Raw genomic sequence first — 27,611 nt, forward strand, 5'->3', positions numbered from 1 at the left:
TCTCTTTTTTGAAGATGGGGGATAACATTTGCTCTCCTCCAGTCTTCTGACACCTCTCCGGTCCTCCAAGAGATCCTAAAGATGATGAACAAGGGTTCTACAAGCTCTGCAGAAAGTTCTTTGAACACTCTTTGGTGTACGCCATCTGGCCCAGGGGATTTCTTAACCTTCTGCCAACCATTGTGCTGAATTAGGTACCCCAATTATTTCTTCCTGGCAAAATGAAGTGGTGCTACAACTTTTTCCTGTTAGGCCATTGTTACCTGTACAGTAGTAAACAATGCCCCAAAATACAGCCAGCTACCCCTTCAATTCGATTTTTTAACCCAAAATCACATGAGGTAAAATGCAACCCCAGAAATTTGGTTTCCTCCCATTAGGGTAGTTTTTGTACCTCCTCAATTTATTTTACCCTTTAAGTAAGATACAGGCCTTCTTGACCACACAGAAAGTTTTACTTGCTACAGAATGATATATTTGTGAGGTAGAAAAATACTCCCAAGGAACAAAAATGTAGGAAATTTAATTTTAGATGTCTTATTTTTTAAATTATGACTTAATAAATAAACCATGCTGGTATGAGTTTAAGAGTGAATCTATGCAAAAGAAATGTTTATCTCTTGTCAATATATGTTTTCATCCCCCATCTTCAAAAAAGAGATGAGAGATGACCCAGAAAACTACAGGCCAGTGAGTCTGACCTCAATTGTAGGGAAGATAATGGGGCAGATAATCAAGCTCTGGATGTTTTAGTACTATGAAACACAATGACCTCTGGCTCTACAAAAAAAAGGGGGTATTTTTTAAACACTATATACATGAGATAGAAATGTACACCAAAGGCAACAGGTGTAACCTCTTGGTAGTTTGAGAGTTAAAATTTATTATTTAAGTAGGATTCCTTCACACATAATCATGTTTTTGTTCTGATTTCCCAATAGAATCTCAAGATTCAGGATACCTTTATTTTTGCTTCAGGTGGCTTCTAATAAGATTTAAAAGGGAATTTAGTTTTCAAGATACTCTTCGTTTATGGGAGGTAAGAAAATGGCTAAAAGCTAAATGGTTTTATGATATGCTATCTTGAATGTTGAAATAGTTATAATCTGTGTAATGTAATATGTAATCAAAACTAACTACACAATTGAGGAGCTCAATAGTGGAGCATTTGCTTTGCTTATTGAAGTTTGCAGAGTCAGTCCCCAGCCTTTCTGGTTACAAGGCTGAGTAACAAGTGATGTCTCTGTCTGAGACCCTGCTTAAATGCTCATATATTAAGAAGAAAATATGACACGTTTGCCAGCTTTCGCCCCTCAAATAAAAATGCTTCTGTTAGTTGTTGTAGGTAAACAAACAACACATAACATTTATGTCAAACATTTTTTTGCCACCTTTACACCCAGTGAGGGGCCACAAGGCACTGAACATAAAAAATATAAATGTTGAAACAGTTAAAATACATACAGTTATAAAACTAATTTAAAAACTCAAGAAAGATGGGCCAAAACATTATTATTGAGGGTATGCCAGCTGAAACAAAAGTTTTCACCTGCTGGCAAGACATCAATAGAGGGATATGTAAGAGTTTCCCTGGGGAGGGAATTTTAATGTTTTGGTGCCATCACAGAGAAGGCCTTTTCTCAGGTCACCATCTTTCTAGTCTGATGGTGAGAGCAACCAAAGTGGAGCCTCTGAGGACAACTGGAATAAATGGTTATAGTCAAATGGGAGACAGGGGTCCTTACAGTCTGTTGGTCCCGGACTATACTAGCAGCATGAATTGAGTCTTCAAGCAAATTGGAATCCAGTGGGGGTGGAAGAAGACTGGTGATGCCCCACTCCAGTCAACAGTCCTGTCCTGGTATTCCATACCAACTATAGTTTAGAAAAGACAACTAGGGGGGACATGATAGAGCCAGCTTTCTCAACCAGGAGTTCGTGAAACCCTGAGGCTTCTTGATGGCCCTGGAAGGTTTCCTGAAAGAGTAGGAATTAATTTCTTATATGTTTTATACATTTGTTAAACATTTATGGAGTGATATGACCATATATGGTCATGTCAGCCCACTCACCCCCAATGCCCTATGATGGGCCTGGAGGGGATGGGAAGGGGAAGGCAGGTATGTATGTCCACAGCTATGTTTTCCATCCATATTGTGCACGATTGCACCACTTCTGGGATTTCTCAGAGCCTGAAAAAATGTTTCAGGGGTTTCTCAATGGTAAAAATATCGAGAGAGGCTGTGATAAAGGTTTGTAGAATTATGCATGAGGTGGAGAGAGTTGACAAGTGAACTTTTCTCTCCCAGCATACTAGAACTCAAGAGCGTCCAATGAAGCTGGAGGGCGGTAGGTTCATGACAGACAAAAGAAAATACTACTTTACACAGAGAGTGATTAAAATGTGGAATTTGTTGCCAGAGGATATGGTTATGGCCAAGGGAATAAACAGTTTTAACGGCAGTTGGATAGATTCATAGAGCATAATGTTGACAGAGTTTGAATACGCAGAGAGAGCAGAGCACTAGACTGCTTAAAGAATAAAATAGTTTTTATTCATGAGGAGAAACAACTGTATATATATATATAGAGAGAGAGGCCTAACTGTCTAGCAAGCTGTTGTCTGCAGTCGTTTACCTACAACAATTTGTCTACATCAGTTGCTCTGGAGGGAAGCAAGGGGTAAGTACGCTCAAAAAATAGGACGTCTTGTGTTGAGCCAGTCAGGACACTGTCAGGATCCATGGTGCCACTCTGAAATGCCCCCCCCCCTTTCTGCTACCATGCTTAGGGCGTGAGCTTTATGGAAAGGTGCACGCTCAGATCTCTGGTGTGGTCTCAGACTGGGCTTCGGCTAGTTTACTAAACCAGATGAGGGTTACCTTTCTTTATTCAGTAATCTGACCTCATATTTGCTTAATGTGATGACTTTCATGTCACAATTGTTAGACTAATTTCATTCACCTATTTTATAGGGATTTCTATGGGAATTAACAGAATTTCTTGAAGATAATGAGAAACATTTAGTAGTTTCTGAAAATACCATCTTCATCTGCCTAATTTGTGTTTTTCACTCCCTGAAGCTAGCTTGCTTGCTTGCTTGCTTGCTTGCTTGCTTGCTTGCTTGCTTGCTTGCTTGCTTTATTTATTTATTTATTTATTTATTTATTTATTTATTTATTTATTTATTTATTTATTTATTTATTTATTTATTTATTTATATTTTTATACTGCCCTTCCCTACGGCTCCGGGTGGTTTACATAAAACATTTTTGAACATTCACATAGAACACTATCAAAATCAATATCAAAATCAATATAACAGTATAACAATAACAACAACATATCAACTGGAACAGTTAGAATGGCACTTCAACAATAACTTGACAATCCCTCAGTCGGTTCGTTCCCTCAGTCTGGGGGGCACCTGTAGGTGTTGTGGCTCAGTCGGCCCCACCAAATGCCTGGTGGAAGAGCTCCTTTTTGCAGGCCCTGCGGAATTGTGGAAGTTCCAGCAGGGCCCTGATCTCTTTCTTTCACATACTTGCTATCATGATGTAAAATGCCATTATTATTTTTTTTACTAATTCTACCTTAGTAGAATTGTATTATTTAAAATTGCTAAAAGTCCCTAAATTATGCCAGAATAAAATTAAACAGATTACTATCTCCAGATCTGGTATATATAACTAAAGATCTACATATTAATTCAACCTGAAAACTGACCACTGAGTAATTGAATCATTCTGGCCTGCCCATGTTACCAAGAGATGGTTTCAGGCATAATATTTAGTGGCATTAATGATACAGAGTTTTGTAGAAGGGTTTGTATTCCCTTTTATTTTTCTACTTCTGGTATAGAATGAGCAATTTATAGTTGTCATAATTTTAAGAGTCTTGAAAATGTTTGACAGCATTATTCAGCCAAGCAGATATACATTTTCAAAAGACTGTTGGTTCTCTATCCCCAACTTTAAATTCCCAAATAAGGATCCCAAGGACCTGTTGGAAATGTTTCATACTCATTGTGGATGGCAGACACTGCCAGGGCCTGTCCCTGCTGTTTGTTTTAAGGTCCTCTGGAAATACAAGAAATTAATTATGGAGAGTAAAATACAATGCCTTGCTTATGAACTATGTAGATAAGGGTTTAATTAGAATCACTAATGCTGAAACATTTATAACCTTTAATGAAATCTATAATGAAAAATTGTCCCAGCTAATTTCCCTGCTATAATTCAGTTTCTAGAAAAAAGAATTCTTTAGAGATTTTTGAAATTATAGATACAGTCAGTCTTAAATTGTGGAAAGAAAGGTTGAGTGCTTTGACTCAAACTTCCAAGCGATAAAAAAATTCCCATTAATTTATTCATACTACTGTAGAGTATAACTTGAACTCTTTCTCCTCCTAATGAAGTATCAGGTACATTTGGGAATTAAAGGCTGTAATCCGCTCCAAATTTACTTGAGAGCAAGACCATGGAAGTCAGCTGGACTTACTTCCTGTAAATTTAGGATGAGGTGCTGAAGCAGTAATTGCATATATAGCTTACCATACATGTGCTCTAACTCTCCCACCCAGCATTTTGACTAGACCTGGGATCCACAACCAACCTTTTTGAGTATGTAGCCACCTTCAGAATTCTGACACAGTGTAGTGGTCACCAGCAGAAAATGGCTACCACAGGAGGTGGAGCCATCTGCAAAATGGTTGCTGGAGCTTACACACAATGAAGATCTCTGTGCTGCGGTGGCAGCTGCTGCCAAAGCAATGTTTTTTGAATAACTGCATAGCCCATCAGAAACCTTGCTGGGCATATCTGCCCCCCCCCACGTTCTTAGAACACTTGGTGGGTGCCAGAAACAGTATCAGTGGGCACCATGGAAACTCTGAACCAGGCTGTTCATTTCCACATTGTAAAAACCTATTAGATTACACATATTCTTACATCTTGGGATTTCTGGCTGTGTTTCCTCTTACAACTTCATTGTATTTTTCCTTATTGGTATTTAGTTATGCCCTATTATCCTGATGTACATAGTGGCTTACAACATACATTAAAATTAACTGTTGAAAGAAATGAATGAAAAGGCAGCAGTGAAAACTGCCAAAATATGCAGGGACAATCCAGAGGGTGACAGCAAGATTACAGTCATTAACAAACAGTAACTCAGTTGAAAGCAAAACAAAACTGCAAAGGTGCCTGAAGACAGAGCAGGAAGGTGTCAAGCAAACCTCCAGGGCCTAGGGGAGGGGCATCCTTTAGATGTAATGTGTACACTGAGAAGCTCTTATGCCCACTTTCTATCTGCATGTAGTAGGACTGTTCATCCAAAGAAGGGTCTCTCCAGAAGACCTCAATGGCTGGGAAGTCCTACTGATATTTTAGTAGCTTTGTTAAGTGTTAAGGTATGGAAGGCAAAAGATGCCAAAGTGCAGTTTCTTTCAAATACAGCAACATTTCACAAATAAGAGTAATACAACATGAGGCTCATGTAGGTGGCTAAAATTATACCATTATATTTTCAGGGGAAATGTCCAGGTTCTTGATTCAACAGCAACTTTACTATTTTACTAGGTAATGTGGACAGAGTTGCCATGCCAGAACTTCCATCTTCTTGTCTGTTGTGCTATCTTGGAATCTGAAAAGCAGCAAATAATGGAGAAACATTATGGCTTTAATGAAATATTGAAGGTATTGTTTGCATATTAATTTAAAATCCCAATTGCTCTTTGTCTGCTCTCTTTGCCTTACGTTGAAAATTACGTTGAAAATTAAAAGTATGCCTGAGGATCTGTAACTGGTTAACCTTTTGTCTGTCTTAATTCCTGAATCCTGTAAGGAGAAAGATGAGTTTCAACAAACGCTTATAGTCACCTGTGTTTTTACTCTGATAGGCAGTGTTTAAAATTTGTGCATGTTACTAACAGTCACCCATCACATTGAGAGACCCTGATTTAGGAAACAGCTTTCTTATTCAGTTGTGTTTTCAAAAAGACTGAAATCTTCAATACTAACTGGAAGACTTTTTGATTGACTTGAAGGAAATATAGCCTCCTGAACTACCTTGGACTATGAAGTTCCACCTGGTATAAAATGCTACTACTGAGTCTGGCAGTGTAGCCTCAGGTTACTTCACTATGGGCCAGGAGAGATCACCCAGTCCACAGTGGAAGGCAATATTACTCCTGGATGCTAAGAATGCCCTAGAAGGGGGGCAGTCCCCCCCCCCCCGCTGTAAGAGCCAGAGGCACTGTTGGTCGGTATCCAAACCTGGACCTGGGAAACTGCCCTGCCAAGTGTTGTCATATGACAGACTTCTTAGTCTAGATACCCAAATGCATGCTACTGGTCACATTCTTTTTGTTATGTTGTAGCACATCAACGAGCTGTCCATGAAAATTAATGTGGAAGATGTACTTTGCAAAGCAGATGCAATTTCTGTACAGATGATGAATTGCAAGGTAAAAGTAAAGCATATTTTGTATGAGCAGTGCATGTGGTATACACACAGATTGTGTGTGTGTGTGTGTGTGTGTGTGTGTGTGTGTGTAGATCATCAAGTAGCAGACAGGTCATTTGATACTGGGATCTGTCCTTATGCTGTACCATCACTCTTTTTGATTTGTGCATAATAAAATCAACTCCGGCCTTCTTGTTACCATTGTATCACCCTATATCTCTCCTTTGCATCTCCAAGGAGATGCTGTTCATAAAGAAATTGTTTATATACCACCCTTTCTTGCAGCTCAGGGCAGTTTACAGAAGACTTAAACTATATAACAGTATTCAGTTGTAATGATCAACAATGAGGCATCATCAACAATAGCCATAACATAAGCAACAGTTGAACATTTTATTCATTTCAGGTAGCAGTGTGAGCATATTTTAATTGCATCCATGCATGTTGGGATCTTCCTAACTGCAAAGATTTTCCTGATACATTCTGTCACCATGCAGTCTGAACAGGGGGAAAGTATGCAGTGTGAAAATTTTGTGAACTGACCATTGGATTTCTCATGATTGATTTGCAAACATTATTCCGATCTTCAAAAAAGGGAGGAAGGATGACCCAGGAAACTACAGACCAGTGAGTTATGGGTAAGATAATGGAGCAGATATTAAAGGGAGCGATCTGCAAACATCTGAAGGACAATTTGGTGATCCAAGGAAGTCAGCATGGATTGGTCTCCAACAGGTCCTGTCAGACCAACCTGGTTTCCTTTTTTGACCAAGTAACAGGTTTGCTGGATCGTGGAAATTCGGTTGATGTCGTTTACTTGGATTTTAGTAAAGCTTTTGATAAGGTTCCCCATGATGTTCTGATGGATAAATTGAAGGACTGCAATCTGGATTTTCAGATGGTTAGATGGTTAGGGAACTGGTTAGAGAACCACACTCAAAGAGTTGTTGTCAATGGTGTTTCATCAGACTGGAGGGAGGTGAGTAGCGGGATACCTCAGGGCTCGGTGCTCGGTGCGGTACTTTTTAATATATTTATTAATGATCTAGATGAGGGAGTGGAGGGACTACTCATCAAGTTTGCAGATGACACCAAATTGGGAGGACTGGCAAATACTCCGGAAGATAGAGACAGAGTTCAACGAGATCTGAACACAATGGAAAAATGGGCAAATGAGAACAAGATGCAGTTTAATAAAAGATAAGTGTAAAGTTCTGCATCTGGGTCAGAAAAATGAAAAGCATGCCTACTGGATGGGAGATATGCTTCTAGATAACACTGTGTGTAAACAAGACCTTGGGGTACTTGTGGATTGTAAACTAAACATGAGCAGGCAGTGTGATGCAGCGGTAAAAAATCAAAATCACAAGATGTCATAGTCCCATTGTATACAGCACTGGTCAGATCACACCTGGAGTACTGTGTGCAGTTCTGGATGCCTCACTTCAAGAAGGACGTAGATAAAATTGAAAGGATACAGAGGAGAGTGACGAAGATGATCTGGGGCCAAGGGACCAAGCCTGATGAAGATAGGTTGAGGGACTTGGGAATGTTCAGCCTGGAGAAAAGGAGGTTGAGAGGGGACATGATAGCCCTCTTTAAGTATTTGAAAGGTTGTCATTTGGAGGAGGGCAGGATGCTGTTCCCAATGGCTGCAGAGGAAAGGACACACACTAATGGGTTTAAACTACAAGTACAACGATATAGTCTACATATCAGGAAAACATTTTTCACAGTCAGAGTAGTTCAGCAGTGGAATAGGCTGCCTAAGGAGGTGGTGAACTCCCCCTCACTGGCCGTCTTCAAGCAAAGGTTGGATACACACTTTTCTTGGATGCTTTAGGATGCTTAGGGCTGATCCTGCGTTGAGCAGGGGGTTGGACTAGATGGCCTGTATGGCCCCTTCCAACTCTATGATTCTATGTGTATACCTAAGCACATGCAAAATACACAGTTCCCCTATTCAGACAGTGTGGTGATCGTGCATATTGGGAACAGATTCCCGATTAGGTAAGTTGCTCGGATCTTGGTACAATAGGATAATGAAAAGGCCTCATTTCTTTTCTGAAGGCTAGAAAAGTGCATACCTGTATGTGATTTGGAATATAGCCACTGAGAGTGCAATTCTACATGGAATGACCAGCACTGTCCTACAGTGACTGAAAGCAAACAGTTTTTTCTTCCAGAATTACCAGAATATTTATTTTAGCAGTAGCTTGGTATCTATCCCTTTAAGTCCATTCATAAATGTGTATGTTATATGTAGTTCCGCTGAGTTGGCTTTTGAATAATAGAAAAACAACAAACTACATCAAATATTTCTTCACAGGAATTGCCTCAAGCAGTCTGTGAGGTCTTGGGATTAGAAAATAGTGCTGTAACGACGCCAGACTCGGACAACGGGGAAGATGAGGCTGCCGGCGGGATCAGCCATGCTACATCAGCACATCCAGGGCTCTCCACGCTTCTGGCTGGGAGTAACGGAGCACAGGAGAGCACTGAGCAAGAGGCCCACACTGTGGCCACCGATTGACACCTATATGGTGGCTTGGTTTTATTTTGAAAAGACACTTTATTACAACTGTTCTGTTTCTTTCAGGCACTTGAGGGTGGATATTTAAAAAAATAGTGTTGATTAAGCTTTAAAGATTTGGGAAAGAGATCGTGTACTGTAATGCATCAAAGCTTTACAACATGACCTAATTATTTTTGTAGTTTCTTCTACCAAAATAGCCTTTTTGTTTTCAATAACATTCCTTAATATTTTTGTAGCCAAGTGCATTTTTTCTCTTTGATGTTATGGAAATCAACAGAACAGGATTGGCTTGGGAATAGATACTTCTGTATTGCTTTCACATGTAAAACCTGGCAGCATTGATGGTTCTTGGATTTAACAAGATTCAAAAACTCTTCCATACTGTTTCTTAAGTGAAAAAGATCCCAATTTCATAATTAACAGTGCTTTGTAAATGAAAGGGTTGCATTCCTTCTCAGATGTTTACAAAAACACTTCCTTAGTATTTTTGGTGGTTGAGTGTAAATTTGCAATGAAGAGTTTCATTTGTGCTGCTCCTGCATTCTGGGTTTTTTTTGTAATCCAAGGTGGCTGAACAGTACTTTTTACATAATAACATCTCTTCACTTATATGTATGTATGTATGAATTAGATACATATTCTAAGTTGTGAGTATTAAAGGATAAATCTATTTTCACTATTTTGACTAATTGAAGCTTGGCTGATCATTCAAACAGTTCTGACCAAATTTTAATACATAGCTTCAACCCTTGCTATTTTTGAAAACCGTTTTTTTAAAAAACAAACAAAACAAGGATTGATATATGTGGAAATACTCAGTTGTACACCTGATGTAATTTTGCAGCAGCTTTCTTCATTACCTAACCAATAATGTTTATCCTTGCTTAATAGTGTAGTAGTATCTGATAAGAATCTACTTAAACTGCCTTTTCTGATAGACTTGGCGATCTTTACAAGCAGTTCAAAATTAAATGTAAACTACTAATCACTTTGGGGTTGTGCTCCCATTTTGGTTCCCCTGAACAACTTCAGTGTGTGTGTGTGGAGGGGGGGGGGAACTCAGTTTGCATAGAAGAATCAACTGGTGAACTGTGCCCTTTGCCCTTAACAATAAATTACTTGCATATGAGAACTACAAGCTCATCCTGTGCCATTCTGTGACTTTATATAGTTACGTGGAATCTGACTGAACTGATCCAGTGTATTTGTTTCTATTTGAGAACCATTGTGCATATTATGAAATAAAATGCAAAATTTACATAATGGTGTTAAAAACATATTTTAGAGGGTGCGGCTATTCCAAAACTGAAATACATCTCTGTGATCTGCATGCAAATTTCCAGTGGATAATGGAGAGCAATTCCGCTGCCAGCAGAATGCTTTAATGATCAGCATAAGGTTAACAGTAAGCCCAAAGTATGGAGAAATGTAAATGTGCTTGTCTCATTGATAACCCACTCGAGAGTCCCAACTTGAATGGATTTTATTTGAGTACCTGAACTGGGCAATTTGTAGTGTTTTGGTATTGCTGCGAGTCTCCTTTTCATTGCTGCTGCCCAGAGCAGTTTCCAGATTTCATATTGGCAGTGAAATCAGACTGTATGTTTTTTAATCTTTGTTGGGGATGGGTTGAAATAATACATACAATGGCTTCAGCTTTTCAGATTACCCCAAAACTCCACAAAGAATTAACTTTCTTGTATAGACTTTTTGAAAAACGTATTGTGGGTAACAAATGAATGTGTGTACCAGCGTCATCAGTGCAAGAGATAAACCCGAGATGCTGCAATAATGTGGGCGAATGGACTAATCTTCCAGTTACGAGAACCCGCATCGCTAGGTGAAATCTCTGCAATCCTTGGCTTTAATATCATCAGTGTGCTTATCTTTGATCAGGTAATAACAAAGAAACCTGTTCTACAGAAAGGCAAGAATTCAAGGCCTGGCATCCCTGGTCTTTCATTTCCTGTTCATAGGAAATAATTTTTGAACCACTTTGCCTTCTCTGTTGTCCAGTTGAGCTTTGGTTTTTCATGTATGTTATGTGTACATTGCCCTAAGGCTGAAGAATTATTCTAGCACCGTCTATAAGCTAGATGTGGGAAGGTTTTAAAATTTTTATATTTGAAGGCAGTTATCATTATATGTTGAGAATTGCAGTTAACTGCTGGCTGCTAGAAAAAGAAGGGTCACGTGGGCTGACTGCCAGAGTTCTGGATGCCTCCTGGTTGTAATTATGTTGTCCTGATGTACATTCCATGGAAAATAGTGAGCATATATGAGGATCTCTGACAACGGCAGCATTCCGGAAATTCCTTATTTCCTTAAGGCGAGAAATTCCAGATATTCCTTAAGGCGAGTGCACTAATTTTTGCTATTTGGTTTCCCCCCCTCTCCATCAACTGGCACATGGCCCTCAGTTTTGGAAGGCTAGTATGTAGTGCTGAGGGAGTGCTTTTGTAAACGGGGCTTGAAAATGCTGCTGTGGGTATGATGCTCACTTGGGCACTTGAGAATGGGACCCTGGAGATGGTTTCAAGAGCTTTCAGTCATTCATGCTACAAAGCCCATTTTCTGCAGCTATGGAAAGTTGACATTGGCAGTTGCAAAGGCTTACGTTCTTAAAAGAAGTGGGTTTAAAAGTACAAATCTACATCCCCTGGTGGAAAATGTATTTGCTGGGTACTCATTGTAATGTGATCCCTTTATTCAGTTGCTTTTGAATTATTTGAACCTTTGTTACTTAGATAAAATGGAACCACTTTCATTGCATAAAGCATTGACCAATTTATGAAACTGCTTGATTCTAGTGGTACCATATAATGCACATTTTTAAAGGAAGCAGCATTTGTTCTACTTACCCTAAGAAAGCAAAGCAGACTTTTTCATTACCATGGCCATTCTGGAGCCTATATACAGATTATACCTTATAAAAAAAAACAAACACAGATAGGATGATGGTGCTCAGAAATCTAGTCAGTGACAAACACATTTTTGAATACCTCTGGATGAAAAGTGGCTTTTGAACCCTTAAAAGTCCAACTCTATGTCCCAAAGCTGGCAACAGCCAGAAACTTTATTCCCTTTAATGTCTCTCTATTTTTGTACACAGATGATGATGCTGTAAAGTAAAGGTAAAGGTATCCCCTGTGCCTTTAGGTAAAGGTATCCCCTGTGCAGAGCCTCTTGTGGCGCAGAGTGATAAGGCAGCCGTCTGAAAGCTTTGCCCATGAGGCTGGGAGTTCAATCCCAGCAGCCGGCTCAAGGTTGACTCAGCCTTCCATCCTTCCGAGGTCGGTAAAATGAGTACCCAGCTTGCTTGCTGGGGGGTAAACGGTAATGACTGGGGAAGGCACTGGCAAACCACCCCGTATTGAGTCTGCCATGAAAACGCTGGAGGGCGTCACCCCAAGAGTCAGACATGACTCGGTGCTTGCACAGGGGATACCTTTACCTTTACCTTATCCCCTGTGCAAGCACCAAGTCATGTCTGACCCTTGGGGTGACGCCCTCCAGCGTTTTCTTGGCAGACTCAATACGGGATGGTTTGCCAATGCCTTCCCCAGTCATTACCGTTTACCCCCCAGCAAGCTGGGTACTCATTTTACCGACCTCGGAAGGATGGAAGGCTGTCAACCTTGAGCCGGCTGCTGGGTTTGAACTCCCAGCCTCATGGGCAGACAGCTTCAGACAGCATTTCTGCTGCCTTACCACTCTGCGCCACAAGAGGCTCAAGATGATGCTGTGGTGCTGTCCCATTCACAAACTGGCCTAAAAGGCTTACTGCTTCAGTTCCTGGACTTCTGTGAAGTAAACAGACTTGCACTGAACTTTGAGAAAATTGTGGTTTTTGAAAATGCAGGGAAGTCTCTTAAATAGAACATAAGTGGAAATGTCATTGAACAAGTTAAAAGTTTCAAATATTTTAACCATAATGCAAACTGGATTACATATAGGAAATATGCAATCACATCTGCAAAAACTAGTTTCCTGGCAATTACGTCTTTCTTCTACATCATAGGTAGTCAAATTGCTCCAGCAGCCCTCAATGTATTCAATGCAAAACTAAGTGCCCAACTGCTCTATGGCATCCCTTTTTGGATCAATGCTTTTAACAAAGCTGTTGAAAGTCTCCAATCTGTCTTCCTATGCAAAATCCTTGGGATCCCAAACTATTTCTTATGCAGTCCTACTTTTGGAAACCACAGCATGGCTGTTAACAATCAAGTTCTGGCTTTGCATGCATTTCAGATCTGATCCAGATAGTCTAATTTCCCTTATGCTAGTTGAATACGAATCATCTAAGTGGCTAAGGCACATTGAGGGGGAAATTAAATCTATAGGAATCTCTTTAGATTCTTTGTACCTATTATCTGAAAAGCCTGCATTTGATTTTATTAAACATAGACTGTTAGATATAGAACTGCAAGAACTTAGCAGTAAAGCTTAGAAATACCTGTTCTCCAATGAGTTTAGGGCAGTGGTCCCCAAACCCGGGGCTGCGGCCCGGTGCCGGGCTGCGAAGGCCTCGGCGCTGGGCCGCGGCTCCCTCTTCCTGCCCCCCCACAGTGAAATTGGCCGCCAAAGCGGCCGATCAGCTTGTGGCCCGGCAAGCGTCTTGCTTTGGGAGGGGGCGGGAAGAGAAGCTTGCCGGGCCGCAAGCTAATTGGCCGCCAATTTCCTTGTGGCCTGGAGGGGTGGGGAGAGGGAGCCGCGGCCGCCTGCATGCAGGCGGCGCAAACGCGCACGCGCAGACTTGCTGCACATGCGCATTTGCGTCCGGCGGGGTCGCAAACATGCACGCACGGCAAGTCCGCGCATGCGCGTTTGCGCCGGGGCTGCCACGCACGCGTGGGGGCCCAGGTCACCCTCTCCCTGCACCCCAGCGCAGCGGTCCGCAGCCTGACAAAGGTTGTGGACCACTGGTTTAGGGAATTTCACCTATTTCTCAGTCCCTAGCTGCATCTTTTAAGTGTCCCACAACAACATAGAGCATTTACACTAGCTAAAACTAATGTTCTACCTTTTGCAGTACTATATGGGAGATTTCAACAAATTCCACATTCAGCTATGCTACCGTGGAAAATGCTGTATTGAGTCAATCACATGTTTTTTTCCCCATTGTCTATTTTATTTCTCTGTCCAAGCTAAATTTCTTAACTCACTGCTTTGTAAGAGAGCAACATTTGGATGAATTTAAGATTCAGTTTCTTTTGACATCACAGAATCCTGATGTAATTGAATCAGTTGCAAAGCTTTTACATCTTGCTATGAGAGATCGTGAATGTATTCTGTCCCACACTAAAGCATGTTATCTACTTTTGTTCACTCTGTATTGCAGTGGGTCCTCCTGTACTTTTCTTCCTTTTATTGTATTTTTTAAAATATGCCAAAAAGGGCTTTGTTGTTGTTGTAATGACATCAGGTTACCGGGACACACAATGTAAATTCCACTTAACAAGATTTTTAAATGCAAGCTTCACAAAGCACAGATTAAAAGCACGGGGAAATGAAATGCAGAGTGTACTCAATCTGCAAAAGAATACAGCCAAATCTGGGACAATTTAAGCTTCCCTCCCCTGCCCACCCCCGGCATACTTCCTTGAATAAAACTCTTACATGATTTCTTAAATGTACAGTATGAAGGCACCCCCTGCAACCATTCTAGTAGGCCATCCCATAGGACTAGACCCACTGCAGGAAGTGCCCATGGTTTAGATGTTGTGCAGACAGTACTAGCTTGGCACCAGTTTGGTGTAGTGGTTAGGAGTGTAGACTTTTAATCTCATGAGCCAGGTTCGATTCTGCACTTCCCCACATGCAGCCAGCTGGGTGACCTTGGGCTTGCCACAGCACCGATCAAACTGTTCTGACTGAGCAGTGATATCAGGGCTCTCTCAGCCTCGCCCACTTTACAGGGTGGGGAGAGGAAAGGGAAAGTGGCTGTAAGCTGCTTTGAGACTCCTTCAGGTAGAGAAAAGCTGTGGCGAGCCCAAAGTCACCCAGCTGGTTGTATGTGGGAGAGCAGGGAATCAAGCCCAGTTTGCCAGATTAGAAGTTCATGATCCTAACCACTACACCAAGCTGAACTCAGCATGAAGTCTTGAGTTGTGAAAACTTATGCACTTTTCAAGAGAAAGTATTGTTACTGTCTCTCTTGGATAACTACTAACCAAAACAATTTCTAATGATACTGATTTGAGGCATAGCATCAGTTTTAATGATAATAGTCGAAATATGTTTTAAAATGTGAAAATATGTCAGTTTTATATAATGGTTGGATCAGGAACTCCCAAAACCTAGGTTCTGATTCTCATTCCCATATGAAATCCCCTGGGTGACTTTGGTCCAGTTACTTGGCCTGAACTACCTCCTTTGGTGTTTGTGAGGATAGGTGGGGGAGAGACCATGCATGCCCCACTGAGCTTGTTGGGAGGAAAGAATAAAGCAAAAAATATGGAGAGGGCCCTCTGCCACAATCTGTTCTTTGGACTTGCCCATCCCTCACCCTTTCTCCAGATTTTACTCTCTGGCAGCATAGGCTGGCCTGTTGCAGACCTAGTAGTCACATCAGAATATACACCTGAGCCCTCTTGAAAACCTATGTGCCCTAAGCTCTGTGTTTTGTGGTCTGGACACTCTTCAGAGTGTTTCTGAAGAATGATTGCCGTTTACTAGAGCCAAAACAGAGAGAGAGACAAAGAGAGAGAGAGTATCCTATGGGGGGGGGGGGGCAGCGTTTTTGTGGGTGTTTATCTCCCATGGAAAAAGTATTTCCTCAGATGTGTGTATTCAAAGCAGGGTAAGTGCGAGCAGAGCAAGTTGTTTTAGTGACAATGCAGGCACAGTCTGGCACTAGGTGAATAAATCAAACACTTCTTGTTTGATTCCTTTGAAAATGTATAATGGCTTTTAACGTCTTGCATTTTCAGATTGTACTAATCAGTTCGTGCCAACAAATTGTTGGGATGCAATATTGAAATGGGAAGACAGCAGCACAATGGTGTGTCAAGTAATATGCAAAACAGAACACAAATTGATTCCTGGAGCAGCCAGGAGTCTTATTCTGAGCATAAGCAATCTAAATGATAATTGACTGTCAACTGGAGCACCTCTGTTATTTCCAGAGGTCTAAAGTTTGAGGGATTGGTTTGTTGCACTTGTCTCCACGGGTGCCTTCTGCAGCCTTCTGACTACTTATAAAGAAACCTTAGCCAGCTATTGTTCAGACCTAGCAATAAAATTGCAGCCGCTACTTGTGCATGTCAGCATGCAAGCAGAGGTGTATCAAGCAGAAGCAGCTAGCCGCCTGGAATGGCTAGATAGCCTCAGTGGTTTATTGTGTCCGGAAGACACCAGATCATTTCTCGGAAGAAATGTATCCCTGCTACCGTGGGGCTTTGGCAAGGCTTTCCTTTGGCAAGGCTTTCCTAATCAGCATTTCATCAGTTCTTACCAAGGCATATAAAAAGGCTCTTCATGAGAGAAGCTTTTGGACTGCGCCTTGTTCTGTCCCAGAGTGGTGGACAGCTCTCCCTAGGCAGCCGGCCCCTGGCGCTGGGTTTCCCCCTGCTGTCAAGAGAAAAAATTACATGAGCAGCTATGCAGCCAGCAATGATGATGTTCTCCAGTAAATACTGGGCAAGACGGGGACTCTCCTTAGATTCAGCTGTGCCCCAAGAACACCCGCTACTTGGCAATGTCACAGTAAGTACCCAGGACTCTGTCAAACTGTCTTATGCAAATAGTAAGTTTACCATTGCTCCAAGCTGTTTTAGTAACTTTTTGAAATGGATACAGATTTAGCTTGATCAGAAAAAGGTTATGATGGATTGGTCTCATTTGTCAGATCTTCCTTCTCCTCCCAGTGCAATTTCTTTTGCACAGCTAATTGAATAAGTATTTTATTGTAAACTTAAACCTGGGGGTGGGGATGGATGGTGGTGGGGGAGATCTCTGTATGTCACACACTTTGACACTTTTACTTCCACTTTTACTTCTGTGCTTTTTTGTAATGAGAAGTTCAGATTTACAGTTGTCTACTAAGATTCTGTAGAAGATGTGGAATCTAATTTTGAGAGTTATCTTATGGCAGCCTAAAACTGTGATCGAGGGGAGTGTTTACAAAGAAGTTCAGTCTCATGTATTAGTCTCCCCCTCCTCTCAAGTGATAGGATTAAGATTTTCTGAAACCAATCCTGAAGTTTAGGAATTTGAATGGGAGAAACATGAATAATCTTATGTTAAAATGCAGCGCGTACTCAATGCTAATTAAAATCCATTGAAAACTCTATAGATATAGTTGTCATTAGTTGTTTTTTTAAACTATTTAAAATTGTTGATGTGCATTTACAGAGAACATGATAATCAAAGTTTTTATGAAACAAGCTTTCTTTTATGACTTTTAAAAATAACTGCAAAAATCAAGGAATTCATCCATAATGATTGTTAACTTGAGTGAAATAAATATGGAAACTTGTATACAAATATTGTTATTCACATCTTAAAGGATCTGGTAATAGTTGCTTTCTGATTTTTAAGCCTTTGCTGTAGGCAGGTATTACAATATTAGTCCTAAAACGGCATATTTTTATGTTTGTGTTCAGACTTTTTCACATGCCTTCAACATACAGATCACATCTGCAATGAAATGCTCACACTTGGCTTCATGCATATTTGGATGAAAATGGAATTGAATATCTACACCTGTGATCCGTTGTTTTGCATGACAACTGCAGGATTGGGGCCCCAACCTTTTCTAACTTTTGTCTCCTATTGAAGAGATTTATTATTTTTTGTAAACAGGCAGGCATACCAAATAAAATTTCAATCAGATGGGGTGTGCAAGAGAAGATGCTAAGAAGATTCCAAAGGCCAGCTTACATTAACTTATTTCTAAAAAGAATTGTACTATGGTTACTTGAATTTCATAATAATGACAGCACTAAAAGCAGCGCAGGCAAAACAATTCATTTTTGTTTAAAGAAAGCAAGGGAAGCTATTTATAACAATCCATGTATAGAACAGTGAAATAGGGTGGAAAAATCAGTGTGGTATGAAAAGGGATGGGATGGATCTTGTATCTTTAAAATGACTTCTTTGCTGATAGGTTTTGTTGCTGTGTTCTTTTCCTTGCATACTACTTCAATGTTTATGTAGAGAACAAAAGAGTCCAGTAGCACCGTAACAACCAACAACATTTTCCAGGGTATAAGATTTTGAGTCAAGACTCTGTCTCTGATAAAAGCTTATCCCATAGAAGGGTTGTTTTTTACGGTGCTACTGAACTCACATTTTTGTTCTGGTATGACAGACCAATGGAGCCACCCACCTGAAATTATCCAGAGAAGCTTCTCTTCCTTTCTCTGCCTCTCCCCCATTAGAAATGTGTGTCCAGTGGGATGCAAAGAAAAGGACAAGGCTGCTGTTCAAGAACGACAGTCCTATACTGAACGTGCCAACAGGTTCCTGAAAAGAACAATATTGATCAGGACTCAGATGCACCTGGAGAGGGCTTGCTGTTGAAATCAGGAGATGTATGCCCTTCCCTCATGTGCCACACATTTTTGTTTTCCAGTACAAGTGTCAATCCTTGGTTATGGTCCTTGGCATGGCCCCTCATCCAGACTTCCTTCTCTTTATTGGCCTAAAAGCTCTTGGACTAGAGGGTTGCGAACAATCATATTCACTTTAAAAGGTCCTCCTTCAGCTTTTGGAGTCAGAGGCCAAGTGTATTTTTCCTGTTCCCTTTCACAGGATTGTTTAATCCTAAAAAAAAGGGAAATGAGCTGATAACCTTCCCCCTTTGCTCCTATAGAGTGCAATGAGAACACTGGAGTCAAGGGTAAGAAATACACTTAAGTTTATTTAGTTTGTAAGCATGACACTTATTCCCCTCCCCCCCCATGGCAGAGTTGTGAGGTGCTCTATGCTTGGTTGAGTGTTCTTAGAGACTCATACTTGGAAGCATTCTACTGTCTTTATAGGAGACACTGAAAGTTTCCCTCTCTAATCAATGCTCAGCGGTCCCAGTGGGATGCCCTCCCTACTTCAAATTACCGCCTGTCCCTAGTCCTTCCAAAACACAACAGCCCCTCTTCTCTGACATCTCCCCAGCTTCTTGCTGTCTGCCTCCCAACATTCTGCTCAGAATTTTGAATCAGATTAGTCCAAGTGGAGGGGGAAGAAAAGAGGGCAGAATCTTTTGCCCATTACAGCACGATTCTCGTTTACTGAGTGTTCATAATGCTTCTGATATGTTGAGGCAGAGTGTCATTCAGGCCTAAACAGGTGTGTGTTTTGCCAATCCCTACAGTGACATCTGCATATTAGCTGGATCATTTGGAGGGAGGGAGTAGGAAAAACAACGATGGCACAAAGTCAGTGTAAGTGGCTCTGGGGTCCCCCCACTATCTCCAAATAAGTAGACTTTCCCTTCTCATAATAGGTATCCCTAACATCAAGAGAATGTTTGCATATGCTTACTGCCAAAGCTGTATGAGCTTCTGCTAATTTTGATACTATCCCTGGAAACCCTTAAATATCTTTAACTGAATACAGCCAGCACAGTGGAGTGGTTAAGAGCAGTGACATCTAATCTTCTGCACTCCTTCTCCACATGAAGCCAGCTGTGTGTCATTGGCCAGTCACAGTTCCTCTCAGAGCTCTCTCAGCCCCACCTACCTCACAGGGTATCTGTTGTGGGGAAAGGAAGGGAAGGTGATGGTATGCTGTTCTGAGACTCTTTCGAGTCGCCATAAGCAGGGTTCAAAAACAAACTCTTTTTCTTCTTCTATGCTGAACTTGGCCAATCCATGAATTGCCTGCTTAACTGGTGCTCCATGCCAGGGAGGGGCTGGTGGTGGTGGAGGTATGCAAATCATACGTGCTTGAAAACTTGTTTGTTTTAGATGCCTATGTATTTTTTAGGGAAGCATAACCGGCTACAGCTTTTAGGGATAGGAACAAATCTGGACAACTGGGTTCAAGATCAGGATGTGTCCTGAACTTAAACCAAGTTGCTCTGCTGAAGTGAACTGGTTCAGGAAGTTCATGATGTAGGGAGCAGACCCCAGGGTCCTAGAGACTCCAAAATTGCAAGTTATCTCCAGGTGACTCTCCTTTACCTTCCCACCAAGTCATGCACGTGGGCAAAGAGGAGACAAGAGAAGGAAGACTAGATGGAAGTTTAACATGACTGACAGGCTGGGGTCATCGCTGCTGCTGGTCACTCAGCATTGGGTCCCCCTGTCACACCCAGAAAGAATCATGGCCTGCAGTCTAAACTTAAATGAAACCATTCCGGTGCAATAAACCATTTAATGAGGGTACCTTATGCAACTGAAGTTTAATTTGTAATTTGTTTTAATTTGTAAGCCGCCACAAGTCTCTGAAGAAGAGGCAGGTTATAAATCTAAAAAATAAATAAATAAATAAATTGCTACCACGCATTGCCAGAGAGCCTCTTGTGGCGCAGAGTGGTAAGGCAGCCGCCTGAAAGCTTTGCTCATGAGGTTGGGAGTTCGATCCCAGCAGCCGGCTCAAGGTTGACTCAGCCTTCCATCCTTCCGAGGTCGGTAAAATGAGTACCCAGCTTGCTGCTGGGGGGTAAACGGTCATGACTGGGGAAGGCACTGGCAAACCACCCCGTATTGAGTCTGCCATGAAAACGCTAGAGGGCGTCACCCCAAGGGTCAGACATGACTCGGTGCTTGCACAGGGGATACCTTTACCTTTACCTTTACATTGCCAGAGACCGAGAGAACACAGAGCACTTGCTCATTTTGTCCATTGATTGTTACATTATACACTGACAAAGTTTGCCGAAACAAAAGTAATTTGCCAGGCCTTGTTTGCCAATCTGTTGTTAAATTGGCACACTCCTGTTAGAAAGTTCCCTCATTAAATGGTTTACTGAGCCTGCATGGATTAATTTGGTGTTTACTTCCTACATTCCTGGTACTCTACTGGCTGCAGGCTAACCTTGATAGTGTGGAGTCTGCCAACTAAGTGGTGACCCATGTCACACTCTAATGCCCTGAATATGTGATGGGTTGCCCTGCACCCACCTTCCCAATGGAGCAGGAAGAAATGACAATGTTGTAGAGTTAAGGACCAGGCAGCAAAAGGAAGAGCATGGCAAGGTAGCCGTATTCGGCCCTCTGAGACCACACAACTGGGATTGGCCAGTCCCTTTGGTACCTTCCCAACAGGGGTTATCCCTGGAGAAAAGGGCCTCCCAGACATATTCCAAATTCCAGATGTTCTATGTCAGATTTGTGCTTCTTACCTGGGCTCAGCCTTGCAGCCGAAATTGGGTGGCACTGGTGCTGAAGACTTAGATCTGAAAAACAAACAGAAGAATAGAGAGTGAAAAATCTCAACCAAAATATACCAATAATGTTGAAAGGGTCAGGTTACCTGAAAATATCAATAAATATATTTATTATATATGGTGTAAAGGTAAAGGTAAAGGTATCCCCTGTGCAAGCACTGAGTCATGTCTGACCCTTGGGGTGATGCCCTCTAGCGTTTTCATGGCAGACTCAATACGGGGTGGTTTGCCAGTGCCTTCCCCAGTCATTACCGTTTACCCCCCAGCAAGCTGGGTACTCATTTTACCGACCTCGGAAGGATGGAAGGCTGAGTCAACCTTGAGCCGGCTGCTGGGATTGAACTCCCAGCCTCATGGGCAAAGCTTTCAGACAGCTGCCTTACCACTCTGCGCCACAAGAGGCTCAATATATATGGTGTACACAGTGGCAAAGATGAAAAACATGTTATGAATATCAGACTATTTAAAACAGAAAAATGCACTGTTGTAATTTCACATGCAAAATGGTTTGTTTTACATATCCAATGACCAACAAGAGCATATGTATTTCACCTGTGCCCTTGGACAAGTTGCTATGGGAAGTAAAACAAACTGCCCTGGGAACTACAAGGATATTGTTGTCCTGGAACAGCTCCCCCAAGGCAGGCTAGGTGCTGGGAGGAAGGCTGACACACACAGATCACCTCCACCAAGGAAAAGCAGGTCAGTGGGAGGGGGAGGGTCAAATGGAGATCAGTGGTCAAGAAAATTAACTCAGTAGGCAGTAAAGACAAACCTAGATCACCCTAACCAAAAAGCAGCCCAGTATTTGTTCCAGGGATAAAATGGTAGAGAACTAAGTTGAAGCCCCCTCAAAAAAAAGCAGCCTGGAAAGAAAATGCCTAAATGCCTTGTCTTACTGCAACCCAAAACAGGGTGTGTGAGTGAAATAAAATGAAAAAGAAGGGAAGCCAGCAAGGAAGCAGACAGCAGGAAAATCCCGCTAAACAAAGATGCTCGCTATGTGAAAGAGGAGCTCAGTCCTGGTTTTTCTACCCTTTGCAGCAAACAAACAAACTCCAAATTGCAACACAGAGGAATCTGGAGCAAAGCCAAGCCCCCTGACTGAGTAAACTAGCTAAGCACTGTGCAAAGCTCTTTCATACAAAGACACTGGCAGTCTTCAAGCAAAGGCTGGATACACACTTTTCTTGGATGCTTTAGGATGCTTTGGGCTGATCCTGTGTTGAGCTGGGGGTTGGACTAGATGGCCTGCATGGCCCCTTCGAACCCTATGATTCTATGATTCTGTGAATACACCCAGTCCATCCAAAGCCACACCACCAGCAAGGGAACGCATGATCAGCCTATACTTCTATAGTTCCGAGTCAGATTGCAATGAGTGGGAGCTCTGTTATCGGCAGGCAGCAGCACCTGTCAAGCTTTGGAGGGTCCCTGTTTATGTTTCCAAGGCTGGAAAACGCCACCCCCATTGTTGTCTAGCATTTTCATGCCAGAGTTTCTGGGTGGGTTTTGTATTCCAAGATACCCTGAGCTGTTTCCAAAAGTTCAGAGATCACATGTCACCTCCCAAGCCCTGATCCAGGCAGAATTTGGCATGAAGTTCATGCCCATCCCTAACAGCTTTTAAACTTGGCTATACTACATGCAGGAACACAGACTTGTGTGCAAAGAATGTGTGACATTTCAGAGGTGATTTATCCTAGTAGCACATGTAGCACATGATACAGGCCCCACAGTTCCAGGGCCACACAGTGCTGTATGGTTAGGAGGGGCTTCACACTGTGATTGTTAGTAGGTCTTCATACTTATATCATATGGGTTGTGGACTGCAAGAGCCAGAAAAAAAATCTGTCCGTTTCTTCTCTGGTGTCATGGAACCTTTGAATCCTGAAACTTGGGCTGGAAAATGTAACAAGAATGTTGTGCATCATACTGATCTTCTGTGAATGATAACTTCCTTTTGGTTGATGTAGCCCTAAGAACCCTTGGATTAAGTGTTCTGTATTGTAGGCTTTTGTTCTTTATACTTGCAATTTTAAGACAATTACCCATTTAAAGAGGAGCTTTCGATGCATTAAGATTTTATCTCCTTCACATGTTAGTTGTCTTGTACCATTATAAGAATTCATTGACTTCAACAGGAAGTGCCCTCAAGTTAAACAATGTTGAGTACCCCCATCAACTTCAGCAGAAGCGTATTAATCCCTTTTATGAAATGAGAGAAGACACAATGGGAATCTATAGGTACACTGAGTGCCTCTTCAGGGCATAAAGAGCTGCAGGGTGAAAGGAGCAGAGATGAGAATGAGAAGTGGACAAGAGTGTGAGGAGTAGGAAGTGCTAGGAAATGAGATGTACAAATTCAAAGCCTGACTTGTTAAGTGAGTGTATACATGGCAGGGAACAGAAGGCTGTGTACAATGTGCGTGTCTGTTCACTGCTTTAGTATTCACTCTTACATCCCCCAAGTTCTTTCTAAAGAGAAAGGAAGAACCTATCCTAAATTAATTAATTAATTAAAAAGCTATTCTTTCATATAGAAGAATCCAAGATAAAAAAACGAAGCATTTATCAAAACTTTACCAGGATAAATTTTCCAGGTCCCCTGTGGTCCATTCACTTTGGCTCTAGTCAAATAATTTTCTAATACTGTAGTCGTAGGTTCAAAGAGTTGGAAGGGGCCAAACAGGCCTTCTAGTCCAATCCTCTGCTCAATGCAGGATCAGCCTAAAGCATCTACAATAAGTATGCCTAGCTACTGCTTGAAGACTGCAGTGGGGTGGAGTAAATCTGGTGACAGCACAGCAACACCAGCAGAGGACCTGGAAATGGGCTGCACTGTGATGGTCTGTAGGAAGACCAAGGCCCAGTCAGTACTTTACCATGCTTCGACCTGCCACCATTTTTTGTCAGGAAAGTGGTGGTAGAATATGGCTTTTCTCTCTTGTCGAACTCAGTGGGAATGAAACAATATCCTCTCATCATGGTACAACTTAGGGTAACCAGTACCGAACTCATCATCTTAGCACTATATAAGCATCAACTACACCCATATCTGTGGCTTGGGGCCACCGCTTTCTGATCAAATGTCCTAAATGCTTAGAACACACATGGACTGGACTTTGGCAAATGGAATTATAGAAAAGGGGCATTTTGCGCCCAAACTAAACACTTTGCACAGTCAAGGGTGGAAATAAGTGATGTCACGACATATTGCAAACATTGCTTTTACAGATAGTCCAAATTCAGGGCACAAATACAGATCCTGCACCCTCCACGTCTTCCACCTGGAAGCTCCCCACACAGATAAGGGAGAGAAGGACACAAAATTTGACCACTGCAAATGTCTCCCTCCACACAGCCACATGTACAACCCTTTTCTACACAACAGTTCCTAGCAGAGCCTCCCATACCAAAGGTGCATAGTGCCTATGCATCGTGCAGAAAGGGGGAACCCTCCTTGGAGACACAAAAGCCAACCATCACTGGGATGTCATGCAAGTGTAGGAAACATGACATTTCTAGGTGAACATCAGCCTTTGCTATCATTTTGCCTATTTTGAGAGCCAGTTTGGTGTAGTGGTTAGGAGTGTGGACCAGGTTCGATTCTGCACTCCCCCACATGCAACCAACTGGGTGACCTTGGGCTCGCCATGGCACTGATAAAACTGTTCTGACCGGGCAGTGATATCAGCGCTCTCTCAGCCTCACCCACCCCACAGGGTGTCTGTTGTGGGGAGAGGAATGGGAAGGCGACCGTAAGCCGCTTTGAGCCTCCTTCGGGTAGGGAAAAGCGGCATATAAGAACCAACTCTTCTTCTTCCTTTGCCTAATGGGACAACTCATACAGAAACTGTAGTTCCAGTGCTACTGCCTATCTTTCTTAGCTGGATCTCACGGTGTAGCAGTGGTCCCCAACCTTTTTATCACAACGCTTGACAATTTTACTGAGGCCTGGGGGGGGTAGTCTTTTGCTGAGGGACGTTGCCACTTGAGCCCCTGCTCCACTTGCTTTCCCGCTGGCGCCCCTGACTTCCTGCCGCCCACTGGGAGGGGCGCTGCCAAAAACAGCTGCGCAGTGCCACACTGAGGGGGAGACCCAGCCATGGTGGCTGCTGGAGAGCACCAAAGGTGAGCTGGCAGCAGAGTGGCAGGGCAGCCCCCTAGGCAGCAGCTGGGTGGAGGACAAGGAGGACCCGCGGCCCAGTACCGACTGATCTACGGATCGGGACCAGTCACCAGACCGGGGGTTTGGTACAGCTGGTGTAGAAAAACATCAAGGGAGAGATATAGGAACTGGAAAAGCACCTAAGTAGAATACATCACTATGTGCAGAGTGTTTGAGCCCACTTGCTGTTTGTTGCTATTGTAGAACATGATTAATCACTGTCTTTGTGTCAATTTTGTTTTATTCCAGGCATGGATACATATAGTAACAGACTATTTACAATGCTGTGTGAACCATCTGTTAAGCCTACAATGTGGTCAACAGCTATAGTGAACAGTTTGCTGCTCTAAAGTACAGTTTTAAACTCCCTTGTTCTAACCAGAGGTAGGGAACCCTAGCACACGGTATAGCAGGATACCAGACGATTCACCTTGGCATCCAGGGCCAGATCTCTGTCCAAGCAATCCAGGCTCTGGCAGCATTGTAAGGATTAGCAGAATGGGATAAAATAACAGGTATAGTTTATTCCCATTATTGCCTTCCAGAACACCACAGCCACCTACCAACTCCAAGGACAATAACTGAGATGGTGAAGCTTGGCATACTCCAAACCCATCTTCAAGTACATGTAGCACTTGCCCCCCATTTTTGTTTGCCAGCTCACCAACTTTTTTTCACAGGTAGACACTGCCTTTTTTACATTCCTGGATAAAAATGTGTTCTAGCTTGTCTATTGCAAGTTGCTTAATGGGCAGTTGTTTGACCAGCATAGCTGAATATATCAGAGCTGCACAGTGAGAGGGACAACTTGATCTGAGAGTATGGTGTCTTTCAGTGGAGCCTTGCTATACCAAGAGAATTGTCAAGCTCATATTTTGTGTTTTATTCCTGACATTGTTCAATAAACTTGTAGTTTTTTATCACACTTATGACTCTGTTTTATCTGTTTTATCTGTTTTGTAGCCATGGATCTAAGCCCATCTCCCTGCTCATTTCTAACCCCCAATATCTGCAGCATGAGACTTACAGTGGGAGTAGGCTCAGAAGGTCAGCCATCCTTCACAGCTGTGCTTTACCCAACAGAGGGGAGCTCCCAATCCCCTTGATCATTGCTGGTGTGTGATAAACCATTTAGCCTACGTAGTGGCAGAAGAGATATTGAGAAGAAAGGTTGTCAGCATATGCAAGTTGCTGGAGTAATGAACTTCATGAATGCAGCAGAGGAAAGGCTGCATGAAACAGTGCTAAGCAAAATGATTGCAATCTGGGAAAGCCAATCAGCACGAGTGACCCAACACTAGCCACTGGGTGTGATGGTGCAAAATCTCATCTGTGTCTGGGACTCCTTCCAGGGCTCTACTGTAGCTGGATAAGGTTTAATGTAGCAGGAGTGTGGCAAATTGTAATCGCTACTAATATGCAGTTATGCACGACATCGTACATAATCTGCCACACTCCTGAAACAGTCCCGCTAAAAGCGCTTCGTTGTAGCGCTTCCAGGGAAATCCCCAAAAGTGGATTCATCCTCTGGAAAATGCTACACTCTTGCAAACAATCTGAAACAGTTTCAAAAAAGTTCTGTGCATTGCCATTGTTGCGGTTTTAGCAAAGTCCCTCCCCCTGGCTCTCTCCTCTGAACTTCCGGCGAAGCGATCGCCATTTTTTTTTCTCGGGGCGAGCGGAGAGCAATGAACTGGCGAGCCTTCATTCACCTAGCAAGGCTTCTCCGGCTGCAGTCCCTCCACAGAGCTGCTTTAAAGCTCGCCTCAAGTCACCAAGCACCACACAGCCCCGTTTGCAAGTTCCCTTTATTTTCGGCCGAAAATTGCGCCCGTGCACAGGGGGGGGGGGATTTTTTTTTCACTCAGGGGAACATGGCAACGATGAATCGGCTGCTCACAGGCCAGCTGCCAGCTAGATGGGTCTCTACGTTAGGAAGAAGCAAGGAATCAAGGAATCACGGCATATTCGTTGCAACGTGTGTTTTTCTTTTTTTTAAAAAACTGTTCTTAAAGGCAAGGGGGCTTTTCCGGAGCATGGTAATAACCGCCCATTGGCTGCTCGCTTGATTGATGGCCAGGGGTGGGACAAAGCATGGCAAAAAT

At 42.4% G+C, this 27,611-nt stretch overlaps 2 protein-coding genes across 2 annotated transcripts in view; both read left to right on the plus strand.

The window, feature by feature from the left end:
- The window catches only part of TBC1D15 (TBC1 domain family member 15), a 38,909-nt gene extending 28,645 nt beyond the window's left edge, over positions 1-10,264 (plus strand). Inside the window, exons 14-17 of the mRNA XM_077338829.1 lie at positions 942-1,039; positions 5,580-5,696; positions 6,380-6,466; positions 8,795-10,264. Coding sequence (XP_077194944.1) covers positions 942-1,039; positions 5,580-5,696; positions 6,380-6,466; positions 8,795-8,998 — 506 coding nt within the window. The 3' untranslated portion in view covers positions 8,999-10,264. The remainder of the gene's footprint in view (positions 1-941; positions 1,040-5,579; positions 5,697-6,379; positions 6,467-8,794) is intronic.
- Positions 10,265-16,294: 6,030 nt separating this feature from the next.
- The window catches only part of TPH2 (tryptophan hydroxylase 2), a 79,870-nt gene continuing 68,553 nt past the window's right edge, over positions 16,295-27,611 (plus strand). Inside the window, exon 1 of the mRNA XM_077338830.1 lies at positions 16,295-16,708. Coding sequence (XP_077194945.1) covers positions 16,604-16,708 — 105 coding nt within the window. The 5' untranslated portion in view covers positions 16,295-16,603. The remainder of the gene's footprint in view (positions 16,709-27,611) is intronic.

Source organism: Paroedura picta, chromosome 5 (assembly GCF_049243985.1).
Source record: "Paroedura picta isolate Pp20150507F chromosome 5, Ppicta_v3.0, whole genome shotgun sequence".
Classification (NCBI taxonomy): Eukaryota; Metazoa; Chordata; class Lepidosauria; order Squamata; family Gekkonidae; genus Paroedura; species Paroedura picta.